Raw genomic sequence first — 25,996 nt, 5'->3', positions numbered from 1 at the left:
TGGGACACAAGGAGCAAGTTACCACTTAACTTGTACACCTTTGGAATATTAATTCATGGTGCTTCTATCTTTAGCAGAAATCACTGGATAAGCTCATTTTTCAACTGGCTCAGATTGCAGTGGTGTCTTTAGATGAACACATAGTACGTATCATGTAAACGCTAGTGAATATTTAACCATTTTAATGCAGCTAAATTTGGATCAGACCCTTGCTGAGACTTGGATTCAAACCAGCATTCTCATGCATGTTATACTGGTTCTTTGCTCTGATTGATTAAATAATATTTAATCCTCTTTGTCCCTCCTAGTTAGTTGGTTGCTTGCTTCTTAAAATGCATTGGTTTGAATTATTTTTTAAAATAGATCATTTCTTTCATTTGGACATGAGCTCCCATTGTGAACACAGTGGTTTGAGATCTGGAAACTGGCTACCTGCCACGGAGCTATTGACTGGGGTGGGGAAATAGGAGCTGACCTACCCTATCACCTTTACCATTGTAAGGGATGTGATGGCACTAGAGGGGATACAGAGGAGGTTCACCAGGATGTTGCCTGGGATGGAGCGTTTAAGCTATAAGGAAAGAGTGGATAGGCTTGGATTGTATCCTTTAGAGCAGAGAAGGTTGAGAGGAGGGGTGGGACATGATTGAGGTGTATAAATTCGAGGGGTATGGACAGGGTGATTAGGAAGCAGCTGTTCCCCTTGGTTGAGGGTCCAATGATAGTTTCAGGGTGAGGGGATTTGAGAGAAAACTTTTCACTCAGTGGGTGATGAGAATCTGGAATGCACTTCCTGGGACAGTAGTGGAGACCAAAAACCTTTGCAACCTTTAAAAAAATATTTGGATGAGCACTTGAAATATCATAACATTCAAGGATATTGGACAGGTGCTGGAAAATAGGATTAGTGCACCTTTAGGTGTATACGTTGTCAGTGCAGACTCAATGGACCAAAGGGCCTTTTTCTCCTTCATATGACTCTAATGTACTCCATAACCCTGAAACATCTAGGATATATAAAATTTTTCTGTTTGCCAATACTGTCTCAGTATGACAGAATTAGGCCTTGGAGACGGTTTCAACTTGCTCCTTATCCACTGAGATAGTCCACAATTGTCCAGTTGGACTAGTTTTAAAACGTATAATTTCAGATGTTTTCTTGCCCAGGCTGTGCATGCTCTGTGGGAGCCCTGTTTGCTTCGGGCCCCTCTGAATATGGAATTAGGTTTGGGGTGATTTTCCCTCAGTTTTCTTTTTCTTGAATGGCTTTAATGTGAAGTTTCATCAAAATTTTTCCTCGTGATGTCCAAACCAGTTTTAGCAATGAAATATGGGAGTTTGTTTCATCACTGCATTAACGTCAGTCCAGTTTCTGCTGATGTATTATTGTAATTTTTTCATTCTGGCTGCATTAATTTTAGCTTGTTACTTTTTTTCTTCTCCCTCCCTTTCCGCCACCTGTTACAGAGTGGCAGAATGGATGGGCGGATGACTAGCTCTTGACTCTTTGCTAGGTGACACACAAAACCGAGGCAGTTAGCTGAATTTAACTTGAAGCTTGTAAGCCATACTGCTTTTGTCCCACAATCCATTGAACATGATTGTGATTTGTAGTGTCTCAGTCACAAATACATGTGATGGTTATACGTTGTCCTAGCCTGGGAACAACTTTGGGTTTGTTTTCTCGTGAACCGATATGGCGTAATGATTAATGAATATTTTCTTTCATTCTAGGTAATCTGTTTCCAACGCTCGGTGATGTTCACCTCGCGCCGTTTACAGATGAGCAGCTTTACATGGAGCAGTTTACAAAAGCAAACTTCTGGTATGGTTGCTGTTCTGCTGTGGTGGGGAGCTGGGTACATTAGAGGAGGAGGGTGAAGAAGTATGTTTCCCTCCAGAGTAATTGTTAACTGAAAGCTGTGCAGAAGGAACATGTTCTTTATTGGGAGTGCAGTGTGTTAAAATAAGTAGCTTCTAAAATATTTACGTGTTTTATACCCAGAGCTATTTCTACGCACAGTGAAATACATGTTCATCCTGCTGTATAATTTAGGAGCTTCTCTTCTCACACTAATACTTCCTGTTGTTCATTTTCCTGAGTGTTTCAGGATATAGTATCCATATGCTTAAATGTCCCACTGTGTTAAGAATTCTGTTGAACCTCCATGTCATCTTTTTAAGCGTTTTGTGTTTTCTTAAAACTGCCTTTCTAACTTTTCTGTGCTCTTTCTCTACACTTCAGCCTGTACCATTTTTAAAAAGTTTTATTCATGTGTAGGGTGTGAGCGTCACTAATCCTGTGAAGGTGATAGTGAGGCATCTTCTGCAGTCCATGTAGTGTAGATACACCCACAGTGCTGTTGAGGAAGGAGTCCCAGCATTTTGACCTAGGGACAGTGATCTTGTTCCAAGTCAGGATGGTGTGTGGCTTGGAGGGAACCTTAAGATGGCAGTGATCTTGTGCATCTGGCCTTAGCCTTCCAGATAGAATTCATTGGTTTAGAAGGGGCTGTTGACAGATGCTTGGCTATTGCAACATGGCATCTTGTAGAAACTACACGTTACTGTCACTCTGCGCTGCTATGCGAGGTAGTGAATGTTTAAGGTGATTATGTGCTGATCAAGCAGGCTACTCTATCTTGGATGTTGTTGGAGATGCACTCATCCAAGAAAGTGGAGAATATTTTATCTTACTATTGCTTCATGCCTTTGTAGATGGTGGAAAAGCTCTTGGAAATCAAGAGGCAAGTGATCATGCGTCTCCACAGAATTCCAAGTCTCTTGCAGCCATAGTATTTATGTGGCTGGTCCCAGTCAGTGATAAGCCTCCAGGATATTGACATTGGGGGATTCAGCAATGGTAATGCCACAAAATGTCAAGGGGAGATGGTTAGATCTTCTCTTGTTCAAGATGGTCATTGCCTGGCACTTGCGTGGCACATACATTACTTGCTGCTCACCAGCCCAGGTCTTTCCGAATGTGGGATTTGACCACTTCAGTATTTGTCGCAGCTCTTGATACAGAGTTGATATAAACATATCTCAACTAGAAACAGATCTTTATCAGTGATCCAAATATGCACTCTGTAGTTTGGAATTTACAGATGTCCATGGTTTCAGAGAGCCTTCAAACACTCCACATCCTTTCACAATTGAAAACATGGAATACACAGATCGATTGCCCAAGGGCAGTTAGGATCAACCACATTGCTGTGGCTCTGGAGTCACATGTAGTCCAGACTGGGTAAGGACAGCAGGTTTCCTTCCCTAAAGGATATTAGTGAACTAGATGAGTTTTTCCAACAATTGACAATGGTTTCACTGTCATCAGTAGATTCTTAATTCCAGATTTTCATTTTATTGAATTCAAATTCCACCATCTGCTATGGCAGGATTTGAACCCAAGTGGCCAGAACATTAGCTGTGTTTCTGGATTAATACTTTAGCAATAATACCGCTAGCCCATCACCTCTCAATGCCATACTTCTGTTTTCTCCCCATATTGACAGGAGATGATGTTGAAGTCTCTGGAAGCGGATTCCTTCCATTAGTCCTTGCTGTGACCAATGTAATTCCCCTTTTGTTAAAGCTCTTTTCCAACAGGAATGAGAATGGTTGTAATCGAAGTGTAACCCGAACCAAAAGATTAATCTTAATCTGTAAATGTCTGAAAATCTCGGTCCAGAGCTGCAATGAGGACACTGTTCAGTTCTGAAATATGTGCCACAGGGATAAGTGCTGGGGCCTCAACTTCTTAAAATGTATATAAGTGACTTGGATGAAGGGACTGATGAACATGTGGTTGCTAAATGACGACACAAAGATAGGTAGGAAAGTAAATTGTGAAGAGGACACTAGAAAGCTATAAAGTCGCATTGATAGGTTAAGTGAGTGGGCAAAAATCTGTCAAATGGAGTATGGTGTAGGCAAATGTGACATTGAACATTTTGGCAGGAAGAATAAAAAAAAATTGAATGGTGAGAGATTGCACAGCTCTGAGATGAGAGGAATCTGGGTGTCCTAATGAATCACAAAGGTAGCAAGTAATTAAGAAAGCCAATAGAATGTTATAATTTATTCTGATAGAATTGATTACAAAAGTGAGGAGGTTATGCTTCAATTGTGCAGAACATTGGTCAGACCGCATCGGGAGTATTTTGTATAGTATTGGTCTCATTTTAAGCAAAAATGTAAATGTGTTAGAAGCAGGCCAGAGAAGATTTACTAGACTAACGCCAGGTTTGTCTAATGAGGAAAGGTTGAAGAGGTTAGGTTTGTATCCACTGGAGTTTAGAAGAGTAAGAGGCAACTTGAACAAAACATATTAAGATCCTGAAAGATGTTGACAGGGTGATGTGAAGAGGCTGTTTCCTCTCATCAGAGAATTAAGAACTAAGAGTCACCTTAAAAATAAAGGATCACTCGATGGCAGAGCTAGATATATCCTTGATTAATGGAGGGATGAAAGATTGTTGGAGTAGGCAGGAGTGAGGTTGAAGTTATGGTCAGGTCAGCCATGATCTTATTGAGTGGTGGAGAAGGCCAGATTTGAGGTGATTCATGTTTTTCTTAAATGAGGATTGTCTCTTAAAATTTTAATATATGTCTTGGATGTTAAAACAGCAGATTAATCTGTATTCAGATTTTGTTCAAAAATTGAGTGAGCTTTCATGGGAACAAATCCCCTGTAGACGGTGGGACTTTGCTTTTCAAAAGTATTATAGTAATCTAACTGAGTTGACATTAGTGTGCATTTTCTATTTCTGTAGGACAGTTGCTGACCCCCATTTATTCCATCCGTGTAATTGAAAGGCAATCCTGTATTTCTTTGTGCCGTGGCACAGTGAGTTGGAACATCTGAGACCACCACCAAACGAAGCAAGATATAATAAGAACCGTAACTGCTCCTTAAGTCTTCCTGAGTGCTGACAGGAGCACTTCTCTGCACCGTTCTCCCTGATTGTAGAAAAATTCCTCCTCGGTAGCACATTGGTTAGCATTCACTGTGCCAGGATCCATGTTCGATTCCCGGCTCAGGTCATTATCCCCATGTTCTCCACACGTCCGCATGGGTTTCCTCCGGGTGCTCTGGTTTTCTCCCGCAGTCTGAAAGATGTGCTGTTTAGGTTAATTGACCCAAACAGGTGCCGGAGTGTGGCCTGCAACTTCACAGTAACTTCATTGCAGTGTTAATGTAAATCTTACTTGTGACTAATAAATAAACTTTAGCTTTTCTTTTCTGACACAAAAACCTAGATCTCTTGGGAAGCCTCACATGTGGATCTATCCATGCACTAGTTGAGGAAGTGATATTTTCTTAGTTGGCCTAATCTCAAGAGAATTAGTACAAATATTTTTGGCGCTCTTTACGATTTGAGTTAGGGCTGTAACAGAAATGTGTTACTTTGCTGATTCGTACATACAGTTGCTATTTTTGTCCTGTGTTACTAGCTCCAGTTTGAATCTGAAGTCTGGTGCAATTTTATTTCATTATAATTTTGAGATGCAAATCCAGATCTGTTTTGTTTTGACTCACCGGCCTATCTTATATTTGGTGCCAGGTATCAGCCATCCTTCCATGGTGTCGATTTATCAGCCCTGCGTGGTGCAGCAGTGGATGAGTACTTCAAACAGCCGATAGTGGTAAGTGCGTTGTGAGCCTTACTAATTGGTGCTAATTTAAAATATATTTAATCCCGCCCCACAAATGTATCATCCACTAAGTGCTACAAGTACAAGGTTACAACAACGGGCTTTGGGCTTGTGGGGCAGGGAAGAGAATATCCATAAGGTTGTTATTCAGTGACTAGAACTCTAAAATGATTGTTATGGATGCTTGGTGTGGACAGGATTGTACTTGACTGTGTTGCTCTCATGGTAAAAGATTGTGCCAATATAGTGCAGTCAAGACTGTACAATCGTTAACGGCCATTTGGTAAATACGTGGGATTATGGGGCCTGGGTGGGATTGTTGTTAGTACAGGCTTGAAGGGCCGGGTGGCTTCTTTCTGTATTCTGTTGGAATTCTATGACTTATCCCCGGAATGTACTGGCAAGCCCAGAACACCAGGAGCAAAATTGAGCTTTTTAAACATCTGTGCCGTGGAAGCTTCCAGATTTGTGTAAGTTTGTCACCTAATGTGAGATAAATTAAATGCACCTTGGTCTAAGGTTGCACAGTGGCATTTCCAGTGTGCTAGGGCAGTCTTGCTCCCTGCCAGGATTACTAACGACTAATTTACTGTGCATTTTTAAGGACACTTTTGACATCCGGATTCTAATGGCCAAGTCGGTGAAGTACACAGTGAACTTTCTAGAAGCCGAAGAGAATGATTTGCACCGGTAAGATGTCGAACTCAGAGTGCACAGTGCTGATGGAATACAAGTCCCAGAGAATCGTCTCACAACTCGTGTGTCTGGGGCTGGAGTCACAATGAACAGGGCTGATGGAGCACCAGTCACACAGAATCGCCACACAACTCCTGTATTTATTGGGGCTGGAATCAATTGGCTAAAATCAGGATTTGCTTGCAGGACCGCTAAATTTCCTGGTTATTTCAACCGCCAATCCATTAATGTTATTACAAGGGCGGAAGTACTGTAATTTCACGAAAATAACCCAGAAGGTATATCTTAAAACAAAATGATAGATGCAGTGAGGGTTATGTGGGCGACTTTTGTTTGCAGAAGGCCTGACCAGTTCGATTACCCTGCAGTCACTGGTAAGTTGATGTGAGAATGGAGATGGCTGAATCTTGTATCTGTGTGTGTAAACGGGCATTTGTGACAATGTACAAGTTATTAACTTTTTTTTCAAAACCAGCGAAGTCTGTATAGCTAACTTAGGTGAGTGGCTTTGAGCCGAGGAGTGCACACAATAAACTGTGGCCTTTTTTCTGTCCTCTTTTACAAAACAAAATGTGGAGGGGTGAGATTTTCGTGAAATTACAGTAGGTCTGCTCTGATCTACTTCTGCCTAGATCCACACCACATGCAATGCCTGGTTTACTGTAGCACGTGGTGATGCTGGCTGCACTCCCCTCCAGTATTGGCCAGGTACTCTGCAGTCCCAAATCTCCCAACTCCATTGTTTAAAAAGCATTTTCCACCGTGAGCTGCTTTGCCAGTTGTGGCGATGGCTCTTTCACAGTGTCAGATGGAGAATGTTGGGTATCTGGGACTGACCACAGGCAGTGATCACTGGGGCTAAACTTAGCATCAAACACTCTGAGCCTGAACCCAAGATAAGCCATGTAATTGGTCCAAGGGTGTAGCTTTTTTTGTTTCTCATTTATAGGGCATGCTCGTGAGATGGTTTTTAAGAGATGTTTTTGTCACTTTGCGGCCACTGATAGCTGGTCTGCTGCATGCTGTTTAGTATGATGGTGATTGCACTAACAGCCATGTTGTGATCATTACAAGATGAAGGAACATTGTAATTGATTACGGCATTAATTCTTCCTCCTTGTGGAAGTCCTGCCACTTACACACTCGTTGCACAAGCAGAGGAATGCTTGTACCTTGCTGTGCTGAAGTACTGTGTCTTATGCTACTGATCACTTCATGTTCCATTTTTCTCACTGTGCACGCAGATATTGCAGGCTGCTGCACTCTTCAGAATGGATGCTTCTGAAAACTAGTTACACAATCTGCAGCAATTTTTTAATAAATTAGATGTCACTTTTAATTACATGTTTGCAGGGTATTAATATCTGATCACTGGAGTTCTAAGCCATTGCAATATATTGCCTGCAGTCTCTCCTGCAGCAATTCCGTTGCCAAGAGCAGCTAGGCTTAAGTGAAAGGTAAAAATGGAAAGGAAGGTTTAGTCAGCATTGGGTATGGACTCTGCTGGGTTTTTATGCTAACTCTTGCACTTTGGAGTTACTTTGCACCTTAAAAAGCGAGAACAAAATGGATCTCCGAAGCTACTTTTGTAGAACAGACTTTGTTTCCTAACTTTCTCCTGTTTTGTAACAGCACTGAGGTACTTTGTGTGTGTGTGTGAGGTGCGGGAAGCAGGGTGTCCTTGTGCACGCTGCCTGAACCGTGAGCGACAATTCTTTAAATACTGACATCAGTTTGATTTTGTTTTCTTCCCCCACCCAAGACTTTCCTTCATCTCTCTTTTTTTCTTATTACAGGATAGAAATCCCATTCAAGTTCCATATGTTGCATTCAGGATTAGTCCATGGTTTGGCATTCTGGTTTGATGTGGCCTTCATTGGTTCCCAGTGAGTATTTAAGTTTAAAATTGTATAAGTTGCTGTTAATTCTGTTGTTTCTGGAGCATTGCACTACTAGAAATAACATTAACATTTTATTCATTAGTCACAAGTAGGCTTAAATTAACACTGCAATGAAGTTACTGTGAAAATCCCCTAGTCACCACATTCTGGCACCTGTTCGGGTACACTGAGGAAGAATTTAGCACGGCCAGTGCACCTAATCAACATGTCTTTTGGACTGTGGGAGGAAACCGGAGCACCCGGAGGAAACCCACACAGTCATGGGGAGAAAATGCAAACTCACCATAGACAGTGACCCAAGCCGGGAATCGAACTAGGGTCCCTGGCACTGAGAAAGCAATGCTAACCACTGTGCTGCCCGGAGAGTTTTTAAGTTTTTTGTCACAGGCAGTAACCGAGGCAGAGACCATCCCAATCCTTAATAACAAAGAAAATTATAGCGCAGAAGCAGATCCTTCGGCACTCCAAGCCTGCAGTGACCCTGCTGCCTGACTGAACTAAAACCCCCTACCTGACTATTTCCCTCTATTCCCATCCTAGTCATGTATTTGTCAAGATGCCCCTTAAAAGTCACTACCATATCTACTTCCACTACCTTCCCCGGCAGCGAATTCTAGGCATCCACCACCCTATGTGTAAAATTGAAATGAGAAAGGAAGTAAAGATATGTAGGCATGGTAAGTTAATGACTCTTGGCCTTGCTCTTGTAGATGGGCCAAATGGCTGCCTTTTAACTATTGAGTGATATAAAGTTTGTATTAAAATATATGTTGCTGGGACCGTGGACATTCCTTTTATGGAAACCAATGGACCAGGTCAGTTGGTTCCTTGAGTCTGTTCCATCTTTCATTTAGGTCATTGCTTTTATTACAGACCTGCCAATAGTGCAGATGCTGGAAAACTTGTAATAAAACCTTGGCAGGTCTGGCAGCATCTGTGGAGAGAGAAACAGTGTTAACATTTTAAATCTAATAATGTGACTTCTTTGGAACTATATATCTTGCTACTTTCTGTCCACTTTTATACGGGATGTGCTGTCAGCATTTGCTGCCCATCCCTAATTGCCCTTGAACTGAGGGGCTTGCTAGGTCATTTCAATGGCAGTTAACAGTCAACCACGTTGCTGTGGGTTTGGAGCCACATAAGACCGTAAGAAATAGAAACAGGAGTAAGCTGTTTGGACCTTCGAGCCTGCTCCACTATTTAATAGGATCATTGCTATACCAGTGTTCCTCATGTCCAGGACCTTTTTCTGCAACTGTTGATTCCCTTACAGATAGATTTTTGATCAAAACTTCAAATATACATAAGGAGTCGGCCCCACAGCTCTCTGTGTGAAATGAGTTCCAAAGACTCAATCCCTAATACAAGAAATTCCTCCTCATAATCTTAAATTGGCTCCCCTTTATTCTGAGACTATGCCCCGCTCCCCGCTAGTCCGCGACCCTCCCATGAGGGGAAACATCCACTCAGCATTTATCTTGTCAAACCCCTTAAGAATCATTATACATTTCCATTAGATCACCTCATTCTTCTACGTTCTAATGAGTAGAGTTCCAACTTGTTTAAGCTTTCCTTATAAGACAACCCTCCGCACCGGGGATAATCCTAGTCAATCCTCTCTGATCTGCTTCCAATGAAATAATATCTTCCCTTGACTAAAGGGACCAAAACTCCTCAGTGCTCCAGATATGGTCATGCCAGTACCTTGTACCATTACAGCAAGACTTCCCTATTCTTGTACTCCACCCTTCTTGAAATGAGGGTCAACATTCCATTAGCCTTCCTGATTCCCTGCTGCACCTGTGTGCCAGCTTTCTGTGGCTCGCCCAAGTTCCTTTGTGTTGCAGCTTTCTGCAGTTTTTCTCCATTTAAATAACGCTCCGTTCCTTTCCAAAATGGAGAACTTCACATTTTCCCACACTACACCCAATTAGCGAATTTTTTGCTCTCTTACTTAACCTATCAGTATCAGTTTGTAAATCATATCCCTCTTTCAGCTTGCTTTTCTATGTTTCAGGCAGGTCAGACCAACAAGATTGACAGATTTCCTTCCTTAATGAAGATTACAATTGAAACAAAAACTGCTTCATTCGATTCATGATCAACATCATTGCGACAAAGTTTATCTTTTTTTAATAAATTGAATTTAAATTCCACCTCCAGTGTTCCAATCATGTTCACAGATAAATACCCTGAGCCTCTAGATTACCACTCCAGTAACATTACCAATATGCTACTGTCTCCCCCTAAGCCATGAACCTTAATTCCTTTGCCTAACAAAAATCTACCAATCTTGATAAAATTAAAGCTCAATGTTTAGAGCTTGACAACATGAGAAGTCAGGGGAGTTAATACAAGGCTTTACCTTGGATCAGGAAGACAATTGATTAATCCACACACTATCTGTGTCATGTAGTCTGCACAATCATTTAAAGGAAGTGAATATGTGAATAGGACAGTGGTTCAAATGAGTTCTCATGACCAATGAAAAAGATTTTGGCTGGAATTCTCTTATGTAGTATGCCTCACAGCTGTTGCCAGCAAGAATGGAGAATTTGGCGTTCAGCCAAAACTTCATTCGCTGCAGTGAGTCAGGAGAATTCCTGTCTTTGTGGTCTGCTAACTCTGCTTTTTGTTCTGATGGCCTGTCTTGACCTCATTCCCTCCTTCAGAATGACAGTATGGCTCTCGACTGCTCCAACAGAGCCGTTGACTCATTGGTATCAAGTTCGCTGTTTGCTTCAGTCACCACTTTTCACGAAGGCAGGTGACACGCTCTCGGGGACTGCTGTGCTGAATGCTAACAAAAGGTCAGTTTGACATGTGTGAATTTTAAAAAAAAAACTGGAAATGTTGATGATAAAAAATGAATTTAAAGTTAAAGTTTGTTTATTAGTGTCACAAGTAAGGCTTACATTAACACTGCAATGAAGTCACTGTGAAATTCCCCTAGTTGTCACACTCCGGCACCTGTTTGGATACACTGAGGGAGAATTTAGCGTGGCCAATGCACCTAACCAGCACGTCTTTCAGACTGGGAACACCTGGAGGAACCACATGCAGACACGGGCAGACTCCACACAGACAGTGACCCAAGCCAGGAATCGAACTCGGGTCATTGGTGCTGTGAGGCAGCAGTGCTGGCCACCATGTCGCCGTGACTTCATTATTGATAATGGGTATTTATTTTAAAAGTTGATTTTTAAAGGCTTTAAAATTTTAAGCACCCTTGACTTGGTAAAGCATCCAATGCTTTACCAAATTCAATTCCACTTTGCCCTTCTAAACCATTCACTCCCTTGCCCATCAAAAATCTGTCAATCTGCCCTGAATAAATTCAGTGACACATACGGTGGTTAGTTCCACAATTTATTTATTGGGTATTTATTTTAAAAATTGATTTTTAAAGCTTTAATATTTTAAGCACCACTAACTTGGTAAAGCATCGAAAGCACTTTGCATTATACCCACTAGAAGAATGAGAAGTGACCTTATTGAAACATTTACGACTCTGAGGGGATTTGATAGGATAGAGAGACCAGAAGGGTATTTCCACTTGTAGAGAGACCTGAGCTGGAGACAGTTTAAGAATAATAGTTCTATTTAAGATGGAAATGAGAAGACTTTTTTTTCTTTGAGTTGTTGATTTGTGGAATTAACCTCCTTATGTGTCATTGAATTTATTCAAGGCACAGTTGGATGGGCAAGGGAATGAAAGCTTGAGGTGGGCAAACAGCAATGTAGAGTTGAAACCACAACTAGATCAGCCGTAACCTTTTTGAACAGAAGAGCAGGCTCAAAGGGCTAAATGGCCTATTCCTTCTGTTTCCTATGTTCCTAGGCAGGGAGGTGAAAGGTTTTAGTAGGGAACTTGAGCTTGGGTCCGATGCAGCTTTAGCAGTTGAACAATTAAAATTGAGGATTGTGACAGGCCAGAATGGGTGGAGTGCAGAGATCTCTGATGGTTGTACGGCTGTAGGAAGTTGTAGAGATGGGAATGGGTGAAGTCTTGAAAGAATTTGAGAGCAAGAATATCAGTTTTAAATAGAGGCGCAACTGGACCAGGGGCCAATGTAGGTGGGCCAATGCAAGTCGAGGGAGTATAAAGTGGAAACATAGGCAGCAGAATTTTGGATGAACCCCAGTTTACAACAGGAACAGTATGAGAGGGCAGCCAGGAGAGTATTAGAATTGTCCTAGGAGGATTATGTTAGATAAGGCAAGCAACCTTTGCTTTTAACTTGCACACCTTTAGATATAACTTTTTATTGATGTGTAGCTTCCTGTTGCGACCGAGATAGGAACACATGGTAGCGAACTGACTGAATCCTACACGCACTCTGCTGCTGCATGGGATATATAACCACTTTTCTCCATCAGCCTCATGATTGGATTGTCAACTGATTTTAGCCTCTGAGCATGATGGAGCTTTTTTCTTTTTCTTAGACAAAGTTATGACATTAGTCTTCTAGCCCAAGTGGATCAGACAGGTTCAAAATCTAGTAACGTGCTCGACCTCAAGAACCCCTTTTTCAGGTAAGTGTTGCTGCCTAATGCTTCTTTCATCACTGTACAAACTTATGCCACCAAGATGACTCGCTTGTACCCTCAGTTTTAGCTGCCCTGCTTTCTCTTCCCACCCTTTTGGAGGGAGGGGGGAAGGGAAGCTTCCTCATTGCCATTCACACACTGCCCAAGCACGTTTCCTGCTCCATCATCCAGGCTATACTGTTGGCCATATCTTGTGGGAATATATACTACTGAGACACTGTGCACTTCCAAGAGGTTTTGAGTATGTCTGTTTATGACAACCACTGTTTTAATACCAGGTACTTTGCATTTTTAATGTCTCTTCCTTAGATGTTTGCAAGTTTAGATGGATGCCTGTATTATAGGAAAAGACTTTTCACACTCCACTGAGGGTGATATGTCGGTTTTAATCTTCACTTTGGAATGTGGCTTTTTTTAATTGTAAAATTTCCCATCAGTTGAAAAGTTATATTTTTTTAAAAAAAAGGGATGTGGCCTTGTGACAATGTAGGTGCAAGTTGTTAGGAGAGAATAACCGAGGAGAAGGAAAGAAGGGGATATCTGGCAGAGAGGCATAGGTGCTCCCATGACCTGGAATATGGCAGAAGAAAGGCTGGTTGACCCCAAAAGATCGGACCACTTAGGTAGTTGTGTACCATGCCCCAAGAAGCAGTCATCCCCACCTCCATCCCCAGTGGCTTTCCTGTAACATTCTTCGATAATTGAGAGAAATTAGAGACAGTGGGTTATGTTCAACATTCTTGAAACGTGATATGAATATTGAGCTTCTCTTCTGAGCTACAGAGGCAGAAGGGACTTGATTACAACACAGGGCTAACTTTTTTGTTTTTGCCTTTTGTGTTTATTTTTGTAATCCTAAATATTGAATGGTGATACAGTGTGAAAGAAGAACTTGACTGAATCTGAACTTGCATCGGGTGTGACACTAGTAATCATAATTCTGAATGAAAGTGAATGCACCCTCTCCGCTGTCTTACAAGCTGAGGAATCAGCAAGTCCATCAAGCAGACTCAGTGGGCCGAATGGCCTAATTCTGCTCCTTTTTCTTATGGTAATTGATAATTCCACAAATTTAAAAAGATAGGAAATGCTGTAAATAGCACATCATGCAGCAACTGAAGAGAGATGTATTGAGTTAAGTGTTTCAGATCAATGATCTTTTGTCAGAATTGAAGAAAGGTAGAGCTGTGATGGGCTTTAAACAAGTGCAGAAACTGGGGAAGAAACAAAAGGGGCGGTAGGTTTGCAATAATGTGGAAAGAGGCGTTGTAGTGCAAGGCAATGGGACAAGTAAAGAAATAAACTACAGGTGGGTCCTGCTTTCTATGCTGATGGTTCAATGTAATTCTAGTCAAATTATAAGTCTGTGACCACCACCTCTGCTAACATGCCTCAGTGATGACAATTACAGGGGCTGTGTGTGTCTACAGCAGTTGCATAAGGGCCTTGATTATTCTGGCTTTGGAGCTGCCTGCTGCTCTGAAACCACACAAGCTAGGAAGCAGTTTAACGTCAGACTACCCTTTGTAAACAAAATAATAAAGCGTACTCCACTCCCTATTACTTAACCTTCCTCCCCTATAATTGCATGTATTTGTATATTTTTCTTTCCAGTCATCCATCATCTGTAAGGATTCATTTTGTTTCCTCCCCCCACCTACCCCCCCACCCCTGCCAGGTACACAGGAACAACTCCCTCACCACCCCCAGGTTCACATTATGTATCGCCGTCGGAAACCATGTGGAATACATCTGCCTCTTACAACCTTAGCTCAGGATTGGCGGTGTCTGGTATTGTACACTCTCTTTCTTACTCTCTGGCCTGCAAAATATCAATTTTAACTAGAAGCCCCAAATTTTAGTTGTGTCTTAACTCTTGATCAGAACGTGTATTTACCATGGACAGATCCAGAAATTTGGACATGGTGAATAACAGACTGCAAGTGGTCTGTATCCTGGAACATTACCTGGCTATAAATGTTAAAAATTCAACTATCATTATTGGTCATCTGAGAATTCAGCCACTCTGCTTATCCAATAGACCGTTTCCTAAACTCTAGGTTGCCTGCCGCATCTCGCTTTGTGTTTTATCTTCTTTGTTCATCCCTTTCCTTCCCTCTGTGGTATGTGTGTTTTTTTTTATTCTTTCACAGGATGTGGGCATCACTGGCTAGGCAAGCATTTGTCGCCCATCCCTAGTTGCCCTCGAGAAGGTGATCTGCCTTCTTGAAGCGCTGCAGTACATGGGGTACTCCCACAGCACTAAGGAAGGCAGTTCCAGAATTTTGACCCAGTGACAGTGAGTGAATGACAATCTAGTTGCAAGTCAGGGTAGGGAGGGGCTTGAAGGGGATCTTGTAGGTAGTGATGTTTCCATGCATCAGCTGTCCTTGTCCTTCTACGTGGATGGCGTGATGGAATAGGTATCTAGAGCAGTGAGACCTTATTCCGTTTAATGCTGTTTTGGTGGACTTTGAACACACTGGCCATCCTCCAGGCACTCACCATCCTGATGGTGCTTCTCCAGTAGTCCATTCATTCCACAAGTTGTGATTTATAAATGTTAGTTTTTTTGGCTGACTCTGGGATTCACTTTTCACTAAGATACAGCTTTCTCTCATTCAAAATGAACCTTGCTGCCAAACACATTCTTCTGATGTGTTGGTAGAAAGTGTTTTCTTTTCATTTTCTTTTGATCCCTGCAATAATGCTTGACTTTCTGCCAAATTTTGCTGTCAAATCAACTTGAGGCTTATGGCGCTCGCTGTTATTTATGCGTAGACGGTTGAAAAACTTCAGGAAAGTGAACTATTAATTGCCAATATCCAAAGATTACTGTCCATACGGTGCTGCTCTATCATTAGATTTGTAAAGTGTTTTGCTGTAAACCTAAATTGGCCCTGGAAAGCTGTCCTTAAATTCTGATTTTTGAATGTGGGTGCACATACCTGGGTGTGTCAATTCACCCTTCCCTCACTACCTGATGTTACACTGAATGCAACCCCCCCCGCCACCACCACCATTTGCATTTCTGTCCCAGCCTTTATAGTTATTTCTCAATCTGGTTAAATTGAGGAGGTACCACATCAGTCACCCTGCTCACTCAGGTCCTAAGTATACTGTTTCTCTCACTGCACCACTATTAGCTGTGCGCAAAAGTGTTTTAAGCTGAGGGGCAAGTAGAGGCCATTTGATGATTATTCACAGCAAAATCTGATCCACTGTCAGTTGAGACTACACCAAGAGTCAGCTTTCACAGCTGTTGCTCTTGTAGTCTTCCTGTCTGTAAACTGAGTTTCACCCTTATTTTATCTGGAGGATACATTCCATTAGAGGGAAGAATTGCAGTTGTTTTATTTTTCACATCTTATGTCCGGTGTCCTGAAATGCACATTTTCAAAGTAATAGCACATCCTTGTGGAGTTGCAGGAATACGCACCGAGATGCTGTTAGTTTGATGTGTTAAGTTGTAATTACAGTGCTGCTGTTTTACAATCTGTATTAAATTCAGTGCTGATGATGTATGGCACTCTGCTTTTTGCTTCCTAAGGAGTCCCGACAGCATATGACCTGAGCAGTGTAATTGCCAGTGGATCTGCAGTCAGCCACAACAACCTGATTCCATTAGGTAGGTGGAGAATAATTTCCTTTTCAGCAGTTTTTGAGTGTTGTAGGAATTTTCAAGGTTGGAAAATTAATACTCAAGCTTGGTGGATCAAACTCCAAACCATAGTTAATTTCAAAATAATCCTCCTCTGCCATCTTGGCTTCTCAGCCACAGCAACCTCTGTCTTTAAGTGGCACTCAACCTGTGCTGTGATTTAAGAGGGTGTATTTGCCCACAACTTCTCACCTTGCATACAAATTAATTCAGGAGCTGTGTCGCTAGGTGGAAGCACCATTCACACATTTCAGTTTGCCACACTTCTGTCGATTGCTGCCACATGGCAATGGCATACGTTCTAAATTGGCTTTTGGTGGGAGTGCAGCCAGTGTGTTCATCATTTACAATAGGATTTCACTTCCTTATTCTCAATATTTTTATACTGTATGTTGGTTTGGAGTTTGTCCCTATCTCAGTTGTATCTCTCCTGCCAGGAGGCTTACCATCTGGATAGCCCTAGATTTGATTTGGTTCAATTCTAGATTTGTCATAGGAATTTGGGGTGTAGATTTAGAACCATTTTGGTTTGTATCTTGTTTAAAAGATTATTTTGCGACTTGTACTGTAAACCTCAAATAATTCCACCACACTCCCTTGTCTAGATTGTTCAGGGACATCATCTGGCATAAGACTCCTCATGTCACCCTGGCCATCAAATGCCGACTTGAGACTATGTATGGCAATGTTGAAGTACTTACCCCACAGGATTGGGACTGACGTGAGACAAACAAACATCATTCCCAAACTGTGGGGTGCTTTCTGCAGACACGGGCCTGCCCCCCTCCTCCTTAAATGGAATACCCAGTTGGGCAAAGGTTCAACAGTAACTTCATTTGAAAATAAGAATAAAGCAACCAGCTACAACTCTGTGATATGCCCTCTTAAAATAAGATAAAAAGGATAGTAAGTAAAATAATCCATTCCTGCTGATCTGATTCTAAATAGGTGTGGTCCATTCTAGTCCGTTCCCCCAATTGTCCTCGCCTTGCTGCAGGAAAGTTCCCAATGTCTATCCTCTTTGTGACAGTCAGGTCACAAGGGAAGAGCCCAAGATGTAGATAATCTATAAAGTTGTACAACGGCTTTCCACTTTAATAACTTTTAGATGTACATGTGATAGCAAATTAAATGGTTTATGAAACCATGTTAACATTATTATGGACTTCGGAGTTGCTAGCCACAATGCACAGTTCGCCTCTTCTGCTGTCACTCTGTTTCATGCAGTTTCAGCATCTGATATGAACTGAAAAAGCATGAATGTAGCACTGATAACAACACTATTAAAATTCAAAGAATTGTGCTTTCGTGTGGCCACTTACAATTTGCTTCTATTGTGTGCATATTTAAAGTTATTAAATTTATGCAAAGACTTTACAAATGCCCTTTTATAGTGATGCTTAAACATGTAAGGCAGTCAGGTCTTTACAGACTTGGCTGTTTTACATTTAAAACCTGTGGATTTATTGGAAGTAAAGATTTCTTATTAAATAGATTCCTCCACTTCAATGTCTGTTAATGTGCATTCAAGCAGTACTGCTTTGTAATGCATGAATGATTGTCTGTTTGCATTGAGCATATTAAATAAACATGCCAACTCGCACTGGGTTATTTAAACATTTTCCCCTTCCTAGAAAACAGTTTGAAGGGAGAAGAGGAACAATATTGGACATCTTTTATTTGTTTTGAGGAAGTGGTAATTATATCAGACTTTTTAAGATAAAATTTTAACTGATTGAGGAAATCTGTCCACATGTTTTTTTTTAAATAGTGGCCGTTCCTGTTGGTTCGTTACTTATATTGTTTTCTAAAAACTTAATCCACACTCATGGACTGATGACAGTCTTGCATTGTGTGAAATGTTAAACATGAAGTTAGTGGAGGGGACAGGTTTGGAGATGTTTATGAACCCATGTGTTACTTAATATCCAATAGGGGTGTCTCACTTGTTACTGCAATGCACAGTGGTTAGCACTGCTACCTCAGTGCCAGGGACCCGGGTTCAATTCCCGACTTGGGTCACTGTCTGTGCAGAGTCTGCATGTTCTCACTGTGCCGGCGTGGGTTTCTTTCCACAGTCCGAAAGATGTGCTGGTTAGATGCATTGGCCATACTAAATTCTCCCTCACTGTACCCAAACAGATGCCGGAATGTGGCAACTTGGGGATTTTCATAGTAACTTCATTGCAGTGTTAATGTAAGCCTACTTGTGACACAAATTAATGAACTTTAAACTTCACATCCGAGACCAGCCCTCAAAATCCAGCGGAGGAAAGGAAAAGCCAGAGGGGAAGATGAGAAGTGATAATAAATAAAATTAAACTTTAGACTTAACCATTAAAGAGTGGATGTGATCACCACTTTTGCTGGCTGGGACAGTGCTTATTTTAAGCACCCTTGGGCCCAGGCAATGTTCCGTAGTCTCTTTCAGTTTAGCATAATTTTAGATCTACAAAATTTTGCCATTTTTTATTCCTTTCACCCTTTCATTAATGCATTTAGGTTGTGCTCAGTGGAAATTGAGAATCTAACCCTGTCTGCATTACAAGCTAAATAACTTGGTGACTGATGTGTTGCTTGAGCTGAGAAGTGGGCAGATGGTTCATTGAAATTGTGCATTGCTCTCTGACCCCATGACCTGAGTTCAAATTCAGCCAGACCCATGCGTGGCTCTCTTTTGTTAAAAGACACAGTAGGATGATGCCCCTACAGCTATGACTCAAAAATTTAGAAAATAAATGGGTGTACAAAGGAGCGTCGATGTGAGGTGTCCCACTGCAGTGGGTGTATTGCTGCCACTTATGTGAAACAGACAGTCGGCATGATTAGCACGTTGGTCTGTTTCTGCACTGCAAAACTCATTCACCCAAATCAATTTTTGCTCCACAAAAGTTTCCTCCCAGTCTATTTATTTCATCTCTCCCAATCCTCCCAGTCCTTTATTTCTTGCATTTTTCCCCTTAAATGCACCCCACTCCAGGTAATAGCACCTTTTACATTCTCAGCAGTTACTCCTTTAGTACTTTAATGTACTTGTTACTGACTATCTTGTAATTTTGGATCTCTCGCTGCACCCCCCACCCGTGAAGGTAGATTTTGCATTCCAGCCTAACAAAAACTTATATAATTTTTAAGACCTATATTTGGGCACTTTACTGTTCAAGGGAAAAGAGCTCCCAGGTTCCTCCTTTTCACTTAGTTATATTCTCTTTACCCTTGTATCATGCTTGTAAATTTACATTACTGATTTTTGTAAGTCTTTCACCTGCCATATTGTTCCAGGTCACTGGCTAACCTAGTTTCATCCTCTCTGACCTCTCTTAATTAAGAAGTCCATTCTTGCTCATCTTGATGTTTTTATGCTTGTGTGGCCTGAATTGCCAGATGCCTAGGTTATTGCTGTCTTTTTTTTTCTATCCATTTATCCTGCAGCCTTAGGACTTGGATTCTGTGTGATGATTTGTGTTAACGTGCCTTCAGATCACGGGGGAGTTTTTGTCCCGCTGCTTCTGCCAGCATTGACAAGATATTTCCATAACGCTCAGTTGAAACTAGTTACAAACTGGGCAACATCTTAGCAGCATAGATTTGAGCGAACGGCACTGATGTGTACCCTAATACTCAGCTCCTAAGCTTTTGAAAACTCACAGGCATCTTACTAGTCTGATCTCCAGCCACACAATAATAACACTAATTTTGGGGCAAGTTTTCAGGGGCTTGGGTGACTTGAATCAAATTTGATTGTGTTGAACTTGGATAGACCAGAACCTATTTGTCACAAATTTTAACACTGCTGATTACAGTTTGTGTAATTCTCCTGTAAAGGATAAATATAATCTCAGTTTGTGGTTAGGATACATGTAACCCCAGCCCTTTTTCTCTTTGAAAAGAGTATAATAAGAATTGCATTGCTTTTAATACCTCTGTCAGCACAGTTGTAGCTTTAGATAGTAACTATGCTGTTTTACCCAGGATATTATGTGTATATGCTCATGATAACACTATCTTCAGTTGTCCTCGAAGGAATAAAGCACCATGATGTTGTCTGTTTTCAAAAATTCTGTTTTCAGGAACAGTTTAACGCAGTATATGTTGTACAAAATGTAGTTTTTGTCTGTTTCCTGCTGTGATGACAAGCTGCTAACCTAGAGGCTGATTATTTTTGTAAAAAGAAATAGTAGCAATAGGTTTATGTTTCTTTCCTGCTTCCTGGCCCAACCTACTGAATTGTCTCAATCAGCCACAATATATGGGCAAGGCAACACGGGGCGGGGGGCAACAAGGGTTGAACATAGGCCGAACAAAAAGAGGCAAAGCATGAAGAGAAAGGGACATGTCCCCTCTCTGTCCGACCCAAAAAAACACCCTATTGAATTATTTGGCAAAGTTACGTTGCAGTTAATCACAATGGCTAAGTATTCCAACTTGGAAATGTTATAGAGGCGGAGAGTCCTGATACCACGTTGTCTAATTCGTATCAGTTGGCAGTAGAATTGATCTCTGCTTAAATGTGGGTATGTCAAGGCATAATTTGTGTTTCCATTAGTCCTCAAAGAGGAGGAAGAGAGAAAATAATTGACTGCCTTGATTATTGTGTATGGGTCAGTATTGTTTGGTTGAGTTGAGTTAGTTCATTTCAATTGAAATCATGATTAGAGCAATACAGTTGGTCCTGAATACTCCCCGCGGTTGAGTGTGAGTTTTGAACTTTGTTTGGGTGCAGCTTTGATTTTGTTTTCTTCTTCTTTGCAGGGGTGGGGGGCCCAGTGGTTAACACTGCTGCCTCACGTTGCCAGGGACCTGTGTTCAGTTCCCAATTTGGGTTACTGTCTGTGCAGAGTCTGCACATTCTTCCCATGTCTGTGTGGGTTTCCTCCAGGTTCTCCTGTTTTTTCCCACAATCCGAAAGACGTGCTGGTTAGGTGCATTGGCCATGCTAAATTCTCCCTCAGTGTACCCGAACAGGCACCGGAGTGTGTCAAGTAGAAGATTTTCGCAGTAACTTCATTGCAGTGTTAATGTCAGCCAACTTGTGACAGTAATAAACTTTTCCGCCAATCTGTTACAGCCTGGCTTGCATGAAATAAGATCACCCGAATCAGTTCCTGGCAGGCACCTGACCCTTAGCAAACGTTTTTCCAGAAAGAATCATAACTTCAGTAAAAGAAGAAATGAAAGTTTTGCACATGGATTTGGAAGTGAGAATCAGGTTGTGGTTTTCTGCATTTCCTAAAATGTGCAGCATTGCAAATATCCAGAACTTCTTGTTGAAGTGTAAATCCTGAAACCTACAGTTCAATCTTCCTTGATTGATTTTGGTAGATTGGACAAATTGTAATACCGATCTATCTTATCCTTGTCGCAGGCCCACTACCTCAAACCCAGTATAATTGAAGTTCCTTCTTCCAATCACCTCTATCAAATTTAAAGGCTTTCAGTCCCCCTCCTGGTCAAAACGTAACTCTTATTGATGAACTAGGCATGTTAATCTATTGTACCAGTCTGACTGCTGTGGTCATTCTGGTGAATGCAGCACTGGCACCAAGCATTGTTGAAACTTTAGTTTTGCATTATTGAGGAATGAGCTTTATGCTTTTGTATGGTGCTTTTCCCTCCCTTTGTTATATTTTACTGGAAGGTTTCTCTCTCCTCCTCTCTTCACAGCCAACACTGGGATAGTGAATCACACTCACTCAAGACTGGGATCCATTATGAGCACAGGATTTATACAGGGTAAAGACATAGCCCTGAATCCCTCTGAGGCTTGACCGGTCGAATGAAACTTGCCAATGGAAATGCAACTGCTTGGCTCCAGGCACCCATAGCAACCTGTAGCCAATCCAGTTCCTTCTGGGATTGGCAGACTGCACCCAGGAGCCTTTAATGCAATAAAAGGGTTGACTGGTCTGCTTGACGAAAGGAGAACTTGGCACAGGGAGAACTGAACTTGCTGTTGAATGAATGGTTAAATGCATTAGCTGAGCCTTTTACAAATGAGCTTCAAGTTTTGGTGTCCATAATAATTCCTGCAGCAATGCCAAGAAAATTATAATGTTTCCCTTTCTTTTTCTGTGACATCTTTTTCCATTTATGCTTGATCTTATCTCTAATTGTTCAAAGATTGAACTATACTAATCGTGTGAACAGAAATGTTTGTACAGCTGTACACTGCTGGGGAGAAAGAACTCCAGATCAGTGTCCATGTTGACATAACCTTCTCGCGTTGAGCAGAGGCTCAGGGGATGCTGTAGTACATTACGCCCCAATGCGTGATTGCTTCTCGAAGCTTGTCTTGGCAGCCTGGCTACACTTTGCTGCCAATCCGTGCAGCAATGCAGTAAAACACAAATCGAGTGACCTGCCATTTGATGGGACCTTAAATGTTCCTCCTTTCGGCCAGACATCGTATCCTAGGAGTTGATTGGTAACACCGATTAAAGCCTGGGTGTTTGTTCTGATGTCTGCTGGTCACTGTGGTATCCCCTATTACTTAATGCTGTACAGTTGGTGACCTTGGGCTTTTAATGTTATCTTTGAACACAAGTATCAAGCAGACACAGCAGTTTCGTCAGTCCCTGTAAAGAGGGCAGGACACCCATGTAGACCAAAGTTAATTCTCCTTTGTAGAGGCTGGTGGGCCTCTGTATTTTCTACCTTTGCACTACCTCTTTCTACTCCTGAAATTTGAATTGGATCTCCCTGTGCAAGTCTCTCTCTTGCACAGTCCCACAATGCAGACCAGTTCCCAATGTTACAGCTATAGTTCCAACTCTCCCAGGGGATCCTTGACGTTACAGATACGATAATGTATTTTATCTGAATTGGTTGATACTTTTTTTTTTAAATAATAATGACGTGCTGACTCCTTCCATTCAGAGTCTAGCATTTTTTGGTAAATTCTGGTTTAAAACAAAATCTGTTTACAAAGTGTGCCAGGAAAATCAGCCATTTTGATTCCTTCAGTATGACATTGGATCCCCTGGGGGGAGAAAAAATGGCCTTGAGTTGGAATCTTGGCTGTGGGGTTAGCTGTTTATGATGATGGGATTGTTTTGTTCTCCGCATGGCTCATAATTTTCCAGACTCCCTTCCCTGTAGGAATTCCATTGACAGCAGCCTGCTACAGGTGCCTCGAGTTGGATTTCTGTCAGTAAGGTTCATAGCATGCTGGTAACTATGCAGTGTTGGTTAAAGGCCCTGTGTCTTCCTATAGCTTGCGGTGGGCATATGCATCGTTATTGAAAGACTTAAGACTTCCAATAGCGATGGCAGACAGTGAATGGGTGTGTCCAAAAGAAATGATCCTTGAATGGCAGTCTGTTATCGCTGGGGTTTTTGTAAATACTTAACAACAAGATGACAGCACAGGGTCTTTAACCCACACATCTTTTGTTTTTGGCTTAGAGAATTCAACTCAACGTGGGGAAAAATAAAACCATTCCGAAAATCAAATGAGGTGTAGCATTGCTTGCCATTTTCGTAACTGGACCAATCCATCCTTCCCAAACCTGGCTTGGGGGTGCAGGGAAGTCTTTCTTTCAAAATCTGAAGCCAACTCCATCATCAAAGATGCGTTAAGTTAGCCCCGGTCAAAGGAAACCAATTACAAATCAAATATTGGCAGGCTGTTATTTTGAGAAATAACATGGGATAATGTGTGTAAGAGACATATACTTGCCCCCCCCTCTGTTCCCTCCCTGATTGCAATGCTTTTTTTTCCTTTCTTAACTAACGGGTACAGAACAGGAATTGATTGGCAAGGCCCACTGTTACACTGCACCTTGCAGTTATCCTGTGGGCGTCTTGAGATCAGCTATTGAGATCTGTATTCAGATACAAATATGAGTTAGGAGCACATTCAGTCCATCTCAGAATCAGAGAAACCCTACAGTGCAGAAAGAGACCATCTGGCCCATCAAGACTGCACTGACCACAATCCTACCCCCATATCCCCACATATTTACCCACTAATCCGCTAACCTATGCATCTCGGGACACTAATTTGGCCTTAAAAATATTCAGTGAGCGACCCACCCTCTACCTCTCTTTGTGGGAGAGTTCCCAGTACTCAACTCTCAGGAGAAAAAGATTCTCCTCGTTTCCATCTTAAATAGGAGACTCCTTTATTAAACTATTTCTAGTCACCATCACAAAAGGAAAGATCCTTTTAGCATCCCCCTCATACCCCCTACAGAATATGTAGTTTTTGACATGGCACTGAATCAGGACTTTTCTCCTTCGCCCAACATCACTGGAAAAATAATTCGGTTATTACAAGCACGGTGTGATGTGTGTTCGTGCGACTGGATTCATCAACAAAATATCCTTGCAGTTTCATTGCCTTTTTAGTGCGTTTTGGAGCATTCCAGTGCCATTGTCAGGAAAATTAGATTTTATACATTTGTTTTTATGGCTATATTATTTTGATAATGGAAGCTGATGATAAATGTGCACCAGCTCATGCTCTCTCTCCCTCATCCCAACACGAGCTACATTAGGATTTGACACTCCCACACAGAGACGAGGGGTTGGGGGGCTGCGTTAGATATTCCATTAGTTTGCTTGGTCCTGCCAAGGTTTATTTATCACTTACCTTCAATCATTTCGTAGTGGAAGAGCTTGGCACAAACTCTAATCCCAATGTGATGCGCACAGTAGAAGGTTATAATTTAACCAAATGGAAGAGGATCGTTCTTAGAGATTTCAGCAATATTTCTGCACTAGGGAGGGCTTATCATTTCCCAGGCCTCTAAAATATACTGTTAGATGCTTGTGCTCAGTTTGTTGTTCTGTGCAGTGCACTGCATGTCCACACATTTATAACAGAAGTACTATTTAAAAGGGCTCCTGCAGGTGGGGGGGAAGAAGTGAAGAGTTTAGAAATAAATATTATTTATGGCTTTTTATTCGTATTCTGGGCTTCAGCAAACTTTGCTCAAACTTGGTCTCTGCACTAGGTAAATACCCAAGAACTGATTAGTGGATAGGAAGTATTGCACGTTTGGCCTAATTGAATCCATCATCTCACTACCCTCGGGTGTTCAACCCTTGCCATTAAAACTAGACTGAGTTTGCCACAATCTGACAAGATCAACACAACTGAATAACCACATTCAACATTTCAAAGCTTGAACTTCGATTTCTTTTTTTTGTTAACTTTAAATGAGCATTCCTGCAGCATCTGACCCGTACTCTTTCACTGGCCAGTTATCATGGTTATGGAGTTCTTTAAATGTGGCTATTTCTTGTAACTAACTTGCTTAAAAATGCTATTTTTGAATTGCATGTAGTTTGTTATTCAATCACGGGTGACGGGCTTTTGTCTAAAGTCAAGGAAAGGGGTTGGGCACTTCAGTTTATCTCAAGGCTATTCAGTAACCCCATTTGGATATAGGAATGTGCAAGTGAGAACAGAAATGGCTCGCTATCAGGGCTGCCCTTCCTCCCCTTTCTTGCACCCTTGTGGTTAACCAGCCTGTGAACACTCCTCCACCTGCATGTTAACAATGAGTGCTTGGGCAAGGCAGCA

At 41.6% G+C, this 25,996-nt stretch overlaps 1 protein-coding gene across 3 annotated transcripts in view; it reads left to right on the top strand.

Annotated features, from left to right (window-relative positions):
• The window catches only part of carm1 (coactivator-associated arginine methyltransferase 1), a 76,739-nt gene that overhangs the window by 44,748 nt on the left and 5,995 nt on the right, over positions 1-25,996 (top strand). The window contains exons 7-16 of one of the 3 annotated variants that reach the window (XR_013889800.1): positions 1,735-1,825; positions 5,565-5,646; positions 6,260-6,345; positions 8,148-8,237; positions 10,928-11,065; positions 12,702-12,791; positions 14,485-14,597; positions 16,357-16,434; positions 18,102-18,163; positions 22,132-22,200. Coding sequence is in view for 2 of the 3 variants with exons in the window: in XM_080216677.1 (XP_080072803.1) it covers positions 1,735-1,825; positions 5,565-5,646; positions 6,260-6,345; positions 8,148-8,237; positions 10,928-11,065; positions 12,702-12,791; positions 14,485-14,597; positions 16,357-16,434; positions 22,132-22,200 (837 nt within the window). In the remaining variant the exon portion in view is untranslated. The remainder of the gene's footprint in view (positions 1-1,734; positions 1,826-5,564; positions 5,647-6,259; positions 6,346-8,147; positions 8,238-10,927; positions 11,066-12,701; positions 12,792-14,484; positions 14,598-16,356; positions 16,435-18,101; positions 18,164-22,131; positions 22,201-25,996) is intronic. The other 2 variants (XM_080216677.1, XM_080216679.1) reach the window with 2 other exon arrangements.

The sequence above is a fragment of the Carcharhinus amblyrhynchos genome, chromosome 33 (assembly GCF_965287045.1).
Source record: "Carcharhinus amblyrhynchos chromosome 33, sCarAmb.v2.hapA, whole genome shotgun sequence".
Classification (NCBI taxonomy): domain Eukaryota; kingdom Metazoa; phylum Chordata; class Chondrichthyes; order Carcharhiniformes; family Carcharhinidae; genus Carcharhinus; species Carcharhinus amblyrhynchos.
This window is presented reverse-complemented; position numbering and strand designations above follow the sequence as displayed.